Source organism: Paralichthys olivaceus, chromosome 19, assembly GCF_024713975.1.
Source record: "Paralichthys olivaceus isolate ysfri-2021 chromosome 19, ASM2471397v2, whole genome shotgun sequence".
NCBI classification, from domain to species: domain Eukaryota; kingdom Metazoa; phylum Chordata; class Actinopteri; order Pleuronectiformes; family Paralichthyidae; genus Paralichthys; species Paralichthys olivaceus.
This window is the reverse complement of record NC_091111.1, coordinates 20,539,855-20,552,554: the sequence shown is the minus strand read 5'-3', so window position 1 is coordinate 20,552,554 and position 12,700 is coordinate 20,539,855. Positions and strand designations below refer to the sequence as shown.

The 12,700-nt window shown below is 42.4% G+C and overlaps 2 protein-coding genes across 3 annotated transcripts; one reads left to right on the top strand and one right to left on the bottom strand.

Moving 5' to 3' along the window:
- Positions 1-654: 654 nt before the first annotated feature.
- Positions 655-7,228, top strand: LOC109644958 (C-1-tetrahydrofolate synthase, cytoplasmic-like). The gene is made up of 12 exons (XM_020110436.2): positions 655-814; positions 2,245-2,347; positions 2,416-2,500; positions 3,008-3,067; positions 3,445-3,498; positions 4,922-5,058; positions 5,180-5,280; positions 5,376-5,512; positions 5,916-6,027; positions 6,286-6,413; positions 6,508-6,578; positions 6,728-7,228. Exons 2-11 carry the CDS (start codon positions 2,247-2,249, stop codon positions 6,547-6,549), a joined length of 957 nt encoding a protein of 318 aa, XP_019965995.2. The 5' UTR covers positions 655-814; positions 2,245-2,246; the 3' UTR covers positions 6,550-6,578; positions 6,728-7,228.
- A 41-nt stretch (positions 7,229-7,269) lies between these two features.
- Positions 7,270-12,301, bottom strand: zbtb25 (zinc finger and BTB domain containing 25). 2 transcript variants are annotated; one of them, XM_020110438.2, is made up of 4 exons: positions 12,126-12,301; positions 11,309-11,453; positions 10,356-10,536; positions 7,270-10,276 (listed from the first exon to the last, which is right to left on the bottom strand). In XM_020110438.2, exons 3-4 carry the CDS (start codon positions 10,526-10,528, stop codon positions 9,097-9,099), a joined length of 1,353 nt encoding a protein of 450 aa, XP_019965997.1. In that variant the 5' UTR covers positions 10,529-10,536; positions 11,309-11,453; positions 12,126-12,301; the 3' UTR covers positions 7,270-9,096. The 2 variants fall into 2 exon arrangements, with proteins under 2 accessions (XP_019965997.1, XP_019965996.1); XM_020110437.2 differs by lacking the exon at positions 11,309-11,453 and having other exon boundaries at positions 12,126-12,299.
- Positions 12,302-12,700: the final 399 nt, after the last annotated feature.

Below are 12,700 nucleotides of genomic sequence, written 5' to 3'. Positions count from 1 at the left end.
AGCAGGTGGTAGTATATCAAGCCATTGTGGACAAAATATTTGACATGTCAATTAGGTCACATAAAAAAGAAACACGTAAAAAGTGGCGTCCCAGCAAAGTTTACGCCACATTTATGCAGCTCTTATAAAAGAACGGCGTAAAATGGGACGTTCCGCCAGATGTTTGCACAACGACTAAAATCGAATCAGTAAAGATGAAGGGCTGAACCACCCAACTGAGCACCTATCGTCTTCCTGTAGATCACAACATCCATGACCTATAAAACATGTTCTATATCTTGTTATTATCATACAAGTGGCTTCTATAAAAAAAACTTTAATATTTCTAGTTCATCAAAAGTCCATCATTACAAAAACAGACAGCAAAGCGCACTTTATATCATTTTTAATGTTACTTTTGTGTAAATATACAATTACTAAGCTACATTTAAAAAAATAATTAATTCAAACAGTATGGATGTGAAAAATAATAATACAAATTCAATGTAGCCTGTCTAAGTAGGCTACATTGAATTGAATTATTTCCCATGATGCATCTGTACTATCTCTCATGACAGCTGGTCAGAGAAAAAAAGTTTGTGTAAACATCACTCCCCAAAACTCTGCAATCTGATTGGCTGAGGGAAGTTTGACCTTTGATCCCCCCTCACACATAAACACACAGGTGCAAGTTTGTGTGTGTGTGTTTGTGTGTGTGTGTGTTTGTGTGTGTGTGTGTGTGTGTGTGTGTGTGTGTGTGTGTGTGTGTGTGTGTGTGTGTGTGTGTGTGTGTGTGTGTGTGTGAGCAGTTACCCAGTTGCTCTTCATCTCTCGGGTAAGACTGTGTTTCTGTTTCTCTGGTTTTTACTCTGAATGTTGAATATGTGTGTCTGTGTGTGTGTATTGTTTGTATGTGTGTGTGTTCCAGTAAGAACATAAACTTTAGTTTTTAATCATTAACATGTCTGACTGAACTCTATGTAAATATCTATTCATCAGTGATCAATGTATTTTAAATCTTCAATATTAATTAAAACTATTCATTATAAACATGTAGAAAATGTGATGACGTGTGAGAGTTGATCGATCAATAATCAAACAATAATATTCATATCAAGATAAAAGAAAGTATGTATGGTGTGGACGTGTATTCACATGCACATGCCTGAGTTTGAGTGTGAGTTGTAAGTGGGGGGGGGGTAGGATTTTATCCACATGTATTGACTTCCGATCAATAATCACAGAAACATAAAACAAATATCTCAGATATAAAATAAAAGTTTGATTAAATGTATTAATTTTTTCTTTTATAGAAACAGAGGAGCAGTGAGATGTGTGACTCTGATCAGTTTCTGTTTCATGATAAACTCTGTCAGACTCTGACCATGTCTACCTGACCTCTGAACTATGAAGCAGGATGTGTGGTTATCACTTAACTTCAGGTTTAATTCAGAGTTTTCAGTCCTACGAAGCTCGTTCCCTTGTTACCGGGTAAATCACCATGGTAACATGTTTACCAGCTGACCGGCTCCAGGTTAAGTTGGAGATAAGAGATCAAAAAGTATAAAAGCTCCGCCCACTGACCACTCCCCTCCTTTGAACCATGACATCATGTTGTTATCGTGGAGCTGCTGTGGATCGTTCCAGTCTCTGAGGAGGACCAGGGTCTTCAGAGACCCACCAGAGCCTCTGAGATCCTCTGAGGAGTTTCTGAAAGATCTAGATTCTCCTCAGAGGATGAACCTTTGTCAGCTGCTGGAGCTTCAACAGAACCAACCTGACCCGAAGGAGCAAAGTACTCTCAGTACCACAGACTGTCTACATGTACTTCACTTACTGATACTGATGTACTGGGAGTGTGAGCGGAGGAGAACCACACATATTTCACTTTTAATGCTGTAGTAGTAACAGTTGGATCCTCATTGTGAAATATGAGGCTCTGCTGTCAGTCAAACTTGTTTGTGATTGGTCATATGCAGTAAACTCCTCCCCTTTAATGTGCACACACTCATATCTTGATAAGGAAAACCTGAGTTAACTTAACTAGTTGATAACCGGCATCATGTGACCACTGAGCCTGACTGTGATTGTTAGGTTAAGTTCAGCTGGATAAATGAAAGAAATCCTGGATGTGTTGAACTCACTTCTTAGACCCCTGTTGACGTGTTGCATTGTTGACGTGTGTGACATGTGTTGGGGTGGGGTCTATTGTCTGTGGGGGGGCTGGGGCTGATGGTACATTTCTAATGAGCCCCCCCCTGTCAGTCATGTTGTCATTAGGCACCCACTTAATGCGTCTTGCAGCCCCTGGTTGCTTAGGAAGAAGCCGCTCCATAGCAACCATCATTTCTGGCAACAAGACATCCAAGTGAGTCCACATCCCACTTTGTTCCATTTTGTCAGGTGTTAGAGAGTTGACCCTTGACCTTTGTGTAGGTTGGTGAGACAGAGGCTGAAGAACGAGGTGCAGAAGATGACGAGTGACTTCTCTGGGTTCAAACCCGGTTTGTTGGTTCTTCAGGTAAATTTAATTTTTAACCTTTACTCAGAACGTGGAGCCCCCCCCCCCCATATTATTTGAATTGTTATAATTCAATTAAATTCAATATACATGATCTCAAGTTACTTTACATAAAAGTTATAATTTTTACATGTGACTGTTATATATTAGTTGTATAGTGATGTTTACACACACAGCCTTCAGGGGGCAGACTTGTCAGGTGAACCGTGACGCTGCTGTTTTCAGTTGACTGATAACAAACGGTCTCGCAAACGAATGTTAACGTGAACATCTGATCTGTTCACATCCGGTCTGACAGGAAAATGTGAGTGTTACAGTTGAACTCTGCCCAATTCAACGTGGAACTTGAATTTATCTGTTCCTCCTGAACTGGAACGTTCCCAGACAATCCAGGTGTTCAGGTCACACGGGAGGTTTTCTGTCAATCCTCCATCTTGTTTTTAAGGACACTGCTATGAAATGGCGTGGACGACAGGAAGCAGTAATATGTGTTACATTGTGTTGCAGGTGGGAGACAGAGACGACTCTAACTTGTACATCAGCACCAAACTGAAGGCTGCGGCTCAGGTGAGGTGCTGAGACTCCACCCCCTCTGCTGGGTCCCTAAACTCCTTTTTATTTTTATTTAAAAACATGCAGCAGTTTGAGGAAATGAAAAATGAAACTACATCCATGCAACGTGCTTATAGAATGACATCATCAGTGGGAACCAATGAGCAAAGTAGAGACAGTGTTAAGTGACGGACCGACTTTGTGAACATATGATTCATGTACCCCACAAGATGAATCACATGTTAAACCCAACGTGTCTTCAGTCATAAATGTGGTTTTCCCTCTCCAGCCACAAGAGGCAGTGGTGAGAGAACCCCCCCCCCCCCCCCCAAAAAAAATATATGCATATTGATTTTTGCAGCTTTAACATATTCACTTTGTCGTCTCTGCAGATTGGAATTGATGCGAAACATGTGAGGCTTCCAAACACAGCAACGCAATGTGAGGTCAGTGACCAACGCACAACATCCTCTATTACTTCGTGTTTTTACCAGAAACACGTCTGACCAATCAAACATTTGGTTTTTTTGATCATTTGAATGGAAATATAACAACAAAGTGTCACAATAAAACAAAATAAAAACTATTATCTGAGCAATGCAAAATCCCTGTTTTGAAGAAAGATCATTTTTGTCTAACTACTAACCCTAACTTTTTTTTTTTAGATACATTCTAGTCTTTGTAAATGTTTATTTAAATGTTGGTAAATCCTTGATTATTATGTGTTAGGGGTTGAACCAACAGAACCAGCCTTTGTGTGGCTGGCAGGCATTATTTTATTGTGATTGTATATACCAACACTATTTACATACATCCTTTGTTTTTTGGGGTTTATCGATGCTTTACTGGGATTGGTGTCAGCAGCTGTCATTGCACACCCACACTTAAACTAAAAACACTGTACCTCTGTTATATCCCCCAAAAAACCTCAATAAACCAGATTTGACTTGAAAAGAAAAGAAAACTAAAAAGAAAAGCTGTGGTCAATAGTACTAATAGTACTAAGAGGTCTTTGGCATACTTTCTGACCAATCAAACATGTGACGTCTGCTTCACTGGAGGTTTCGGCTTCTAGCTAACGTTTACATTTAATTTCTCTCCCCACAGTACACCGATGCATTCTGATAAAGAGGAATCACTTTACGTTAAAGAATGACAATTAATAGATGACAAAGGCAACATTCTTCACTATAGTGAATTTAATGGTATATACAATCTAAGGGTCTCTAACAGAGAATATTCTGCTGTTCTAAAAGTGATGGTCTGATTAAGGGAGTCCTCGTCAACAACTGTCTAAGTCTGTCTCTTCTTTCTTGTCTCTAAAGAGAAGGTACCTATGGCAGGAATACACTTCTGTGATGTCTAAGAGCATTAGACGTAGATATCTTTCCGTGTTCTTCCAAAAACTAAACAAATGCACTTTAAAACAGTGAATGATACAGCTCAGGTTCAAGATTGTTTCTAATTATTGTGTATTCTGTAAAATAGAAATAGAAACATCTCTCTTGTAATACATCCAATCTATTTTGGAAGGCTGTTGAATAATAATTTGGCTATAACAGTGTTGACTGACAAAAATATTAAATTTGGTTTTATAATGGACAGAAAATTGTCAAGGGTTCGAGTATTTTTTTGCACAAAAAAAAAAAACACACTTCTATCTATCTTTGAAAGAAGTCTATTTTCATGGACTCATTGAAATTGATAAATTCTACACACACACACACTTGTATGAACATATGTTAAATGTATCTTTCGGCTGAACAGGTATTGAATTTAATTAATAAAGAATTATTTCCTGATCCTGTTTCGGGTTTCCTGATTACTGCTTCCTGCTTCCTATTTCCTGCTTCCTGCTTCCTGTATCAGGTCCTGCAGAGCATCATGTCGGTGAACGAGAACCGTTTGGTTCACGGTTTGATCGTGCAGCTTCCTCTGGATTCTGTGAACATCATCGACACTGAACTCATCGTCAATGCCGTGTCTCCAGAGAAAGACGTGGACGGGTGAGTCCGCACAGGAAGTGATATCATCTGCAAACTGACTTTTAACACTGACTCGGTGTGTGTGTGTGTGTGTGGGTGTGTGTTTGTGTGTGTGTGTGTGTGTGTGTGTGTGTGTGTGCAGTCTGACCTGTATAAATGCAGGGAGGTTGTCTCGAGGTGAACTCAATGACTGTTTCCTCCCGTGTACACCGAGAGGCTGCATGGAGCTGATCAGACAGACAGGTCGTACACTGTATATAAAGACAATTGATGACTATATACAAAGACCATCAGTAACCATCATCATATAAAGACTGTGACTTGCTGTTCCTGTGCAGGCGTTACCGTGGCAGGGTCATCTGCGGTGGTGATTGGTCGAAGTAAAATTGTTGGTGCTCCGATGCATGACCTGTTGTTGTGGAATCATGCCACCGTGACCACCTGTCACTCAAAGACAACAAACCTACCTGAGCAGGTGATGATGTGTTTCCTGTGTGATGATGATGTGTTTCCTGTGTGATGATGATGTGTTTCCTGTGTGATGATCGGGGCCAATGTGAATCTCTTCTAAGGGGACAACTTCAACTCCTCGTTTATATAGGGTTGTTTTCATGAATCTAAAGAAAACACATCTGGCTTTCATCCAGCTCTTCTCATCTGTCTGGTAACAGGGAGAGAAGGCACTTACTCAAATTTAGTGTAACCCTTAAAACTGTGACCTAATGCCTTAACATATATTCAGGCTTTCTCGAAATTCCTCAGGACCTGTGGGCCTCAAACCCAAAGATACATTTCTTTTATAGGGAGGACAACACATAGCATTTCAGACACCACAATGTGTTTCCTGTGTGATGATGATGTGTTTCCTGTGTGTACAGGTGAGTAGGGCTGACATCCTGGTGGTGGGAGCAGGTAAAGCTGAGATGATCAGAGGAGAGTGGCTGAAAGAAGGAGCTGTGGTCATTGACTGTGGAATTAACCACATACCAGGTACACAATGATACTACACACTTAAACGACTGATACTACACACTTAAACGACTGATACTACACACTGATACTACACACTGATACTACACACTGATACTACACACTGATACTACACACTTACACACTTTGTTTCGCAATGTTTGTGTTCGATCAGAGTTGAGGTTTAAGTCACTGATTAATCAATAACTGATCCATCATTATGTGTTATGTCCTCTGACCCTCGTGATGACTGTGTGTGACCTTTGACCTCTGTCACAGATCACACAAAGGAGAGCGGTAAACGTGTCGTCGGAGACGTCCACTATGCCTCAGCCAATCAGAGAGCAGGATTTATCACACCTGTCCCAGGAGGGGTGGGGCCGATGACGGTGGCCATGCTCATGGAGGCATGTTGTGTTTGTTTATGTCATTTATTTTTTTTCGATTCCATTTTTTACCTGGATTCCGATCTGAGGTGATGCTTCCATGGTTTTGTTGCAGAACACGGTGCAGAGCGCACGTCGTTTCCTCAAACACGTCTGAACTGAACCAACTTTACAGGAAACACTGAGGTAGCAAGACCCTGTTTTATTTCACAACCTTAACGAACAGTTTTCCTTAAAACTTTAAATCATCATTTTATATCTATTAGTGACTGAATGTTGTTGACAGAGGGTCGCCCCCTGCTGGAGAATGCTCACATTTGTCCGTTTGCCTGCAGGTGGACAGTTTGGACAGGTGTGGACAAGATGACATCCTCTGTCTCCACAGATTTGAATAAACACCGTTTCACCAGTCAAAAAAACTTTTTTACTTCATGTAGTTATATGTAAAGTCAATTGTTAGTTACTTTTGAAAAAGTGGTATCTGTTCCTCAGTGTAATACTTCTCAGTACCTGATGGTGGAACTGTGTCACGTTCGTCACTGACACTTTGATTGGTTCCTGATATAACTTGACAGTCTGTATGTTTGATCAATTGATTTTATTTCTTCACCGTTCATCAACACAAATTCAGCTTATTCGACACTAAAATGAGTTTGATCAGTTTGTTGTTTCAAGTCTGAGACGCTGATGTCATTTAAAAACATGTCACAGAAATGTGTCAGATTCAAATAGAACAACTAAATCAGATCATTTCATTGATGGAGTGTTCAAATCACCTGAGCTCTGACTGTCAGGCACTATGCTTTCAGATGTGTCTAAACTTACGCAACCTTGAACCTGCCTCTTATTTATTTGTTTGTTTGTTGAGTGTGTCTAACTCCAGTATTTTCTGTCTTTTATCTCTGGGGTCGGTCTCCTCCTCTTGATGGAAACATCAGGCTCGTTCAGCAGCAGTTGTTTGTGGGTGGACAGATGTGACTTAATCAGGACATCTGATTAGGCAACACCTGAACAACTTCCTATTTCACAGCAAAACTTCAAAATTCCACATTATACCACAAACATCTGTCTATTGTTTGCACAAACAATATGAAGTTAAAATGATTCTGTAGGAGTTCATTCAAGTAGAATTCCTGCCAAAAGCAAAAACCAAGTAGAAATTTTACATTACAATCCACATTACTAACTTCCTGTTCAATTTAGGGTATGGGTATGTCTGGCCATGATACATACCGGTTTTCCTACTTATCTGTGAAACATTATGCTTGGGCTTCTTTGATGAAATTTAGTTTCGAGCCATTTATCCATGACCATATGTAAAACCCATATTGTAATGTCATTCTGACATGTTTGCCAAGTTTCATGACTTCTCATGTATGTTTAGTCTCACAAAAATTCGATCAACTGTAAAAAATAGATCAACATTGTTCAGCGTTCAACGTAAACGGACAACATTCACAAGATGTCTTCTTCACACTCTTAAGGGTCTTTGGACCAAATGACAGCTGGATCTGCTTATGGGAAGTTTGGACGAGATATAGTCAACTTCCTTTTTCAAGGTAAAACATCAAACTTTGAGGAGTATATCGCAGTATAAAATATGTAATTTCTTCTTGTCTGTAGGGGGCGCTATGACTATGAATGAATATTTGCATGTAGATGTGTTCAGGCCAGGACTTTTATCAAACGTGAAGTTTGGTGCATATTGAATAATGTCCACTGAAGTTACAACAACTTCTTGTTTCACGGCAAAACTTTGAAAAAGGTTTCCCAGTTTTTTCCAGCATGCCTCTGTTCTGCTCTCTGCTGACACCTGCAGGTCAGAATCTGATGTGTGATCTTATGTGTTTCAGGAGTAGCGTTCACTCCAATAATGTTGAGTCCAAATGATGAGTCATCAGAACTAACGCTTCTGTTATTGATCCGATTTGTGATCAATGAGATGAACACTGACTTTTAACCTAACATTTAAGTATTATAAGAATTATCTTCGGTGAAAAAGTTTGTTGTTTTTTGTTGATGTTCGTTTTTGTGCTTTCCTGTGTATATTTGATTGTTTTTGTTGTGTGTGTTTTATTGAGTGTGAATGTCCTCAGTCAAACTGATTGGTGGAAAAAGACGTTTATTTACAAACCTATTTACGATGAAAACCAGACAATTGTTGAAAACACGTCAACCTGGGATTTTTTTTTCAGAGAAGCACAAAGACGACGTCACTACTGAGCAATCAGACATTCACCGATCAATAATCAATATCAACTGTGAAATCAAAGGGTTAGGGTTACCCGACACAAATCAACGTTAAAGGAACACCCCTTTTTTGATTAACTTAAATCTCATCAGGAAAAGGAAACAGGAAAAATCAAATGTATGATCCTATACAGGATCTGAATTTCAAATTATAACTGAATGTCTTTTCACATTAAAAGCACAACAGCTGTTTCTGTGTAAGGCTCGTCTACATGTAACGTGAGGAAACATCAAAGACATTCGCTCTCCTCTGATTGGTCTTGAAACTTCAGCAGCCAATCAGAGCTGTCATCTCCTCTGTCCCACTCTGCAGCAGCTAATTGTTTGTTTGATTGACTTTCACTTGTTATCCATACACACACCTGCAATGGCACAGAATCACCTCCAGGTTTGTCTTTTCACTCTCTGTGTGCTCATTCACGCCACTATGACAATATGACATCACCTGATGACATTACTCCACGGGAACGCCATCCACACTCTCCTGAGAGATCTCAGAGTCCAGGGAGTAGCAGGAGCTGCCGTTGTCCTGAGTGTCCCTGTTTGCCTCCTCAGAGACAGCGGCAGCAGTTGGCACCCCGCCCCCTCCCCCAGGCTCTGCGGCGCCCTCACAAAAGTGGGCGGAGGCCTGGAAGAGCTGGCTGCAGAGGCGGTTGTAGCGGTGGTAGCGGGACGGTTTGCCGGTGTGGGTGTACATGTGCTCTTGCAGCTGGCTTTTGTGGGAGAAGCGCAGGCTGCAGACAGCGCAGGCAATTTTACGTTTACGGGAGTGCAGGACGGCGGGGGTGGGGCTGCTCCCCCCTCCCCCCCCTCGACTCCTCCTCAGCTCAGCAGCCAGCTGATTGGCCAGCGCCTGGCTCTGCCTCAGCGCCTCCTCCAGACATCCAGCGTCTAGCTGCTCTTGGCCCCCCCGTGGCCCTTCTTCGACACTGGTGTTCAGCTGTCTCCCGTGCGACAACCCCTCCATCAGGCGGGCAGGGTCAAGGGCGTGGCTGAATAGATGCTCCCGGAGGCCTTCCGGGGACAAGCAGCGCTCTCCACAGCTGGGGCACAGCAGGACCAGGGGTCGGTCTTTAAACAGGAGACTGGGACTGCTGCCCTGGGCTGGAGACGGGGATCCTGGCTCTGCCCCCTCCTCTCCCTCCCTGTCCTCCGCCTCCTCCTCCTCTACTTGTTCCTGCTTGATTCGAGAAGAAATGTCTGAATCATCTCCAGACGCTACAGAGCAGACGTTGCGAAGTGCCGAAGCCTGGCGGTCTGAAGGCACCCCCTCCAGTCCAACAGGGAGGGACAGCTGTGAGTGGGACCGTGCCCCCCGGACTGAAGAGCATCCATCCTCTGGGGCCCCTCGGGACACCGTGGTGGTCTTGGGGACTCCAGACACATCCTTGTTGGCCAGCTGGGACGAGATCTGAATTCCATACAGGTTGGACATACGGACCACATCAGTTGTGGCATCTAGTGCACCTTCATCTGGTTTCCGACACAGCTGGTAGGCGTGAAGGAACTTGATGCCATCTTGCAGCCGGCTCTGGTCCACTGGCTGTTTGGGACACATGCCAGTGTACATGATGTGCAGCAGGTAGCTGAAGACGTCGGGCTGGATGTCTGTGGGCTGGATCTTTATACACTCACTGAGGACACACACGACACAATGAGGATTCAGCGGTTTATGAAGTTACAGGTTAACTTTTAGAAAAACATCGGACTGACCTGGACTGGTGGATGAAGATCATCTTGAAGTAGTTGGAGAAGGCGGCCAGCACAGCTCGGTGAGCTTTGAAGTAGACGTTTCCGATAGCGACGGTGCAGTCGCACAGGAAGCCGAACTCTCTCTGAACGTTGAGTTGCTGCAGCAGGAAGAGGCTGTGAGACGACACCTCCATGACCCACTCTGCAAAACAACAACATGTCTGACTCAAGACTGAGACAAAACAGAGTCTATAAACAAATATCAAAGCCTCCAAATAAGACAATGACACGTCTCAAATTTTGCTTGTGGTGATGACGTCATTTACAGTCAGAGTCTGTGCAGCAGTGATCGTGAAGTGGAGCCGTGGAATTGAAGTCCTGCCCATACACGCTCTCGACCAATCCTGAGTCAGTATCAGCTGTCAATCATGACGTCTCAGCCTGTTTTTATATCATTAAATAAGTGATTCAAACCAAACTGATCAGAAACACGAACAAACATCAGAGAGATAAGAACGACCTGAGATGACAGAACCATCTTTGACAAACATTTGTTTAACGTCTACTTTGATTTTTTTGTTTGGTCCATGTCCCATCTGCTAACATGGAGGAGGCAGGGTTTATGGCCTATCCTACAGCCAGACACCAGGGGGTGATACTGGTGATTTGACATCATATTATAAAACGGTTACAGGTTTCTCTATTAGCTAGAGTGAAATTTCCAAAGGTTAGCATCACCATGTGAAATGTAAATTAGAATTGTGTTTATTTGATTTGATCAAGATGATGTTTTATGAGACACATATTTAAACACATTAAAAAGACACACACACACACACACACACACACACACACTCCTGCAGATTATGAGGCAACATTTATTCATGAACATAAATAGAATTCAGCAGGTTTTTATAAAGATCAGTTCTATATGTGAGTGATTAGCCTTAGTGCATTGATGTGGGGATTCTTACTTATTAATTATTAACTTATGGGTGGGGGCTGCACCGGGATGATTTGGTTGATTCTGTCCAACATCAAGCAGTCAGCAAGTCTCCAAGATGCAGGCACAGTATTTGTTGTGTTATAAAAACATGGAGGAAGCAGCAGCAGGTGAAGCTGTAACAGCAGCAGAACTGTTAGTGTCTGGTCATAACTCACAAATGCTAACATCCACTGGTGTCACATTGCATGTTTAACAAACGCTGATATGTGGGGTGATACACGACTTCTGCACTTAAGGTAACAAGTTGTCGACTTTCAATAAATAATTTAGATACTATCATCAATTTTATTGATAATATATATTATTTAAATATAAAACATCATCAATTTAAAGGAGCCGTCACGTCGTCCATCTTTATTTACAGTCATGGATCTGAATCTGTCATATTCCTGTCAATCAATCTGATTGACTGATGATGTCATCGCTGCAGGCTGCTAAGGGCCATCCCTGAGCTCAGGTGTAATGACATCATCACCCAGAACACCTGGACAGCCACAAACACACACACGCACACACGTGTGTGTGTGTGTGTATGTTCACACAAACACACACACTTACACACACAGTGGGGGAACACCGGAAACGCTCGTGCAACCAAACAACAGCACGTCTAGCGCGTGCATGTTGTGTCGCGCGCTTCAGGCTGCAGCCTCCATCCTCAGTGTCCACATTCAGCAGCACGCACCTCCTCGCTCACATCACACGCAAACAGCCGCGTGCACACGCGTCTCCGCGAGGTTCTGTCTGTGTGCACCGTGCACGCGCGCCGCTAATCACGCTCTTACCGCAGAAATAGAAATATGCAGATTGTCTCCGGTGTCTGATGCTGCAGAGCTGATCCCGCAAAAAACGGCGTCACGTCTCGCGAGAGGAAGGGTCAAAGGCTCACGTGACGTGACTGCGTTTACCTCCCGTTACTTGATCAATAATCGATAATCAGTCATGATGATGTCAGAGAAGATGAGGGAGATGAAAAGAGATCAGTTAGCTCATTGATTTCATTTGATTTAGTTTTATGAGAATTAATCTATGCAAAATCAACAATGATTTTATATATATCAAGGTCACAGATTAAAAAACAGAACAAAAAACAATGTGTCAAAAGATCAATAAAACATTGTGTAGTTTGACCAAATGTAAACATCAGACTGAATGTACCAGTTTAAAAAGACGAAAATGTAGAGTCATTGTTATGGATGTCTCAGGGGAGGGAGTTCCAGAGAAGGGGAGCAGAGCGGTCATGGTGGACAATCGGGCAGGTGGTACAGTGAGGTAGATGGAAGAAGACCTGAGATGCGCAGGATTTGTGAAAGGTAAAGAGCAATGAGATTATGGACGAGCAGAATCTTAATGAAGCTGC

Coding starts and splice junctions, on each gene's coding strand:
- LOC109644958 (XM_020110436.2), top strand. CDS start 2,247: ATGTTGTCATTAGGCACCCACTTAATGCGTCTTGCAGCCCCTGGTTGC. Junction 5,281..5,375: donor GGAGCTGATCAGACAGACAG/GTCGTACACTGT, acceptor GTTCCTGTGCAG/GCGTTACCGTGGCAGGGTCA. Junction 5,513..5,915: donor CAACAAACCTACCTGAGCAG/GTGATGATGTGT, acceptor CTGTGTGTACAG/GTGAGTAGGGCTGACATCCT.
- zbtb25 (XM_020110438.2), bottom strand. CDS start 10,528: ATGGAGGTGTCGTCTCACAGCCTCTTCCTGCTGCAGCAACTCAACGTT. Junction 10,277..10,355: donor ATCTTCATCCACCAGTCCAG/GTCAGTCCGATG, acceptor GTGTGTCCTCAG/TGAGTGTATAAAGATCCAGC.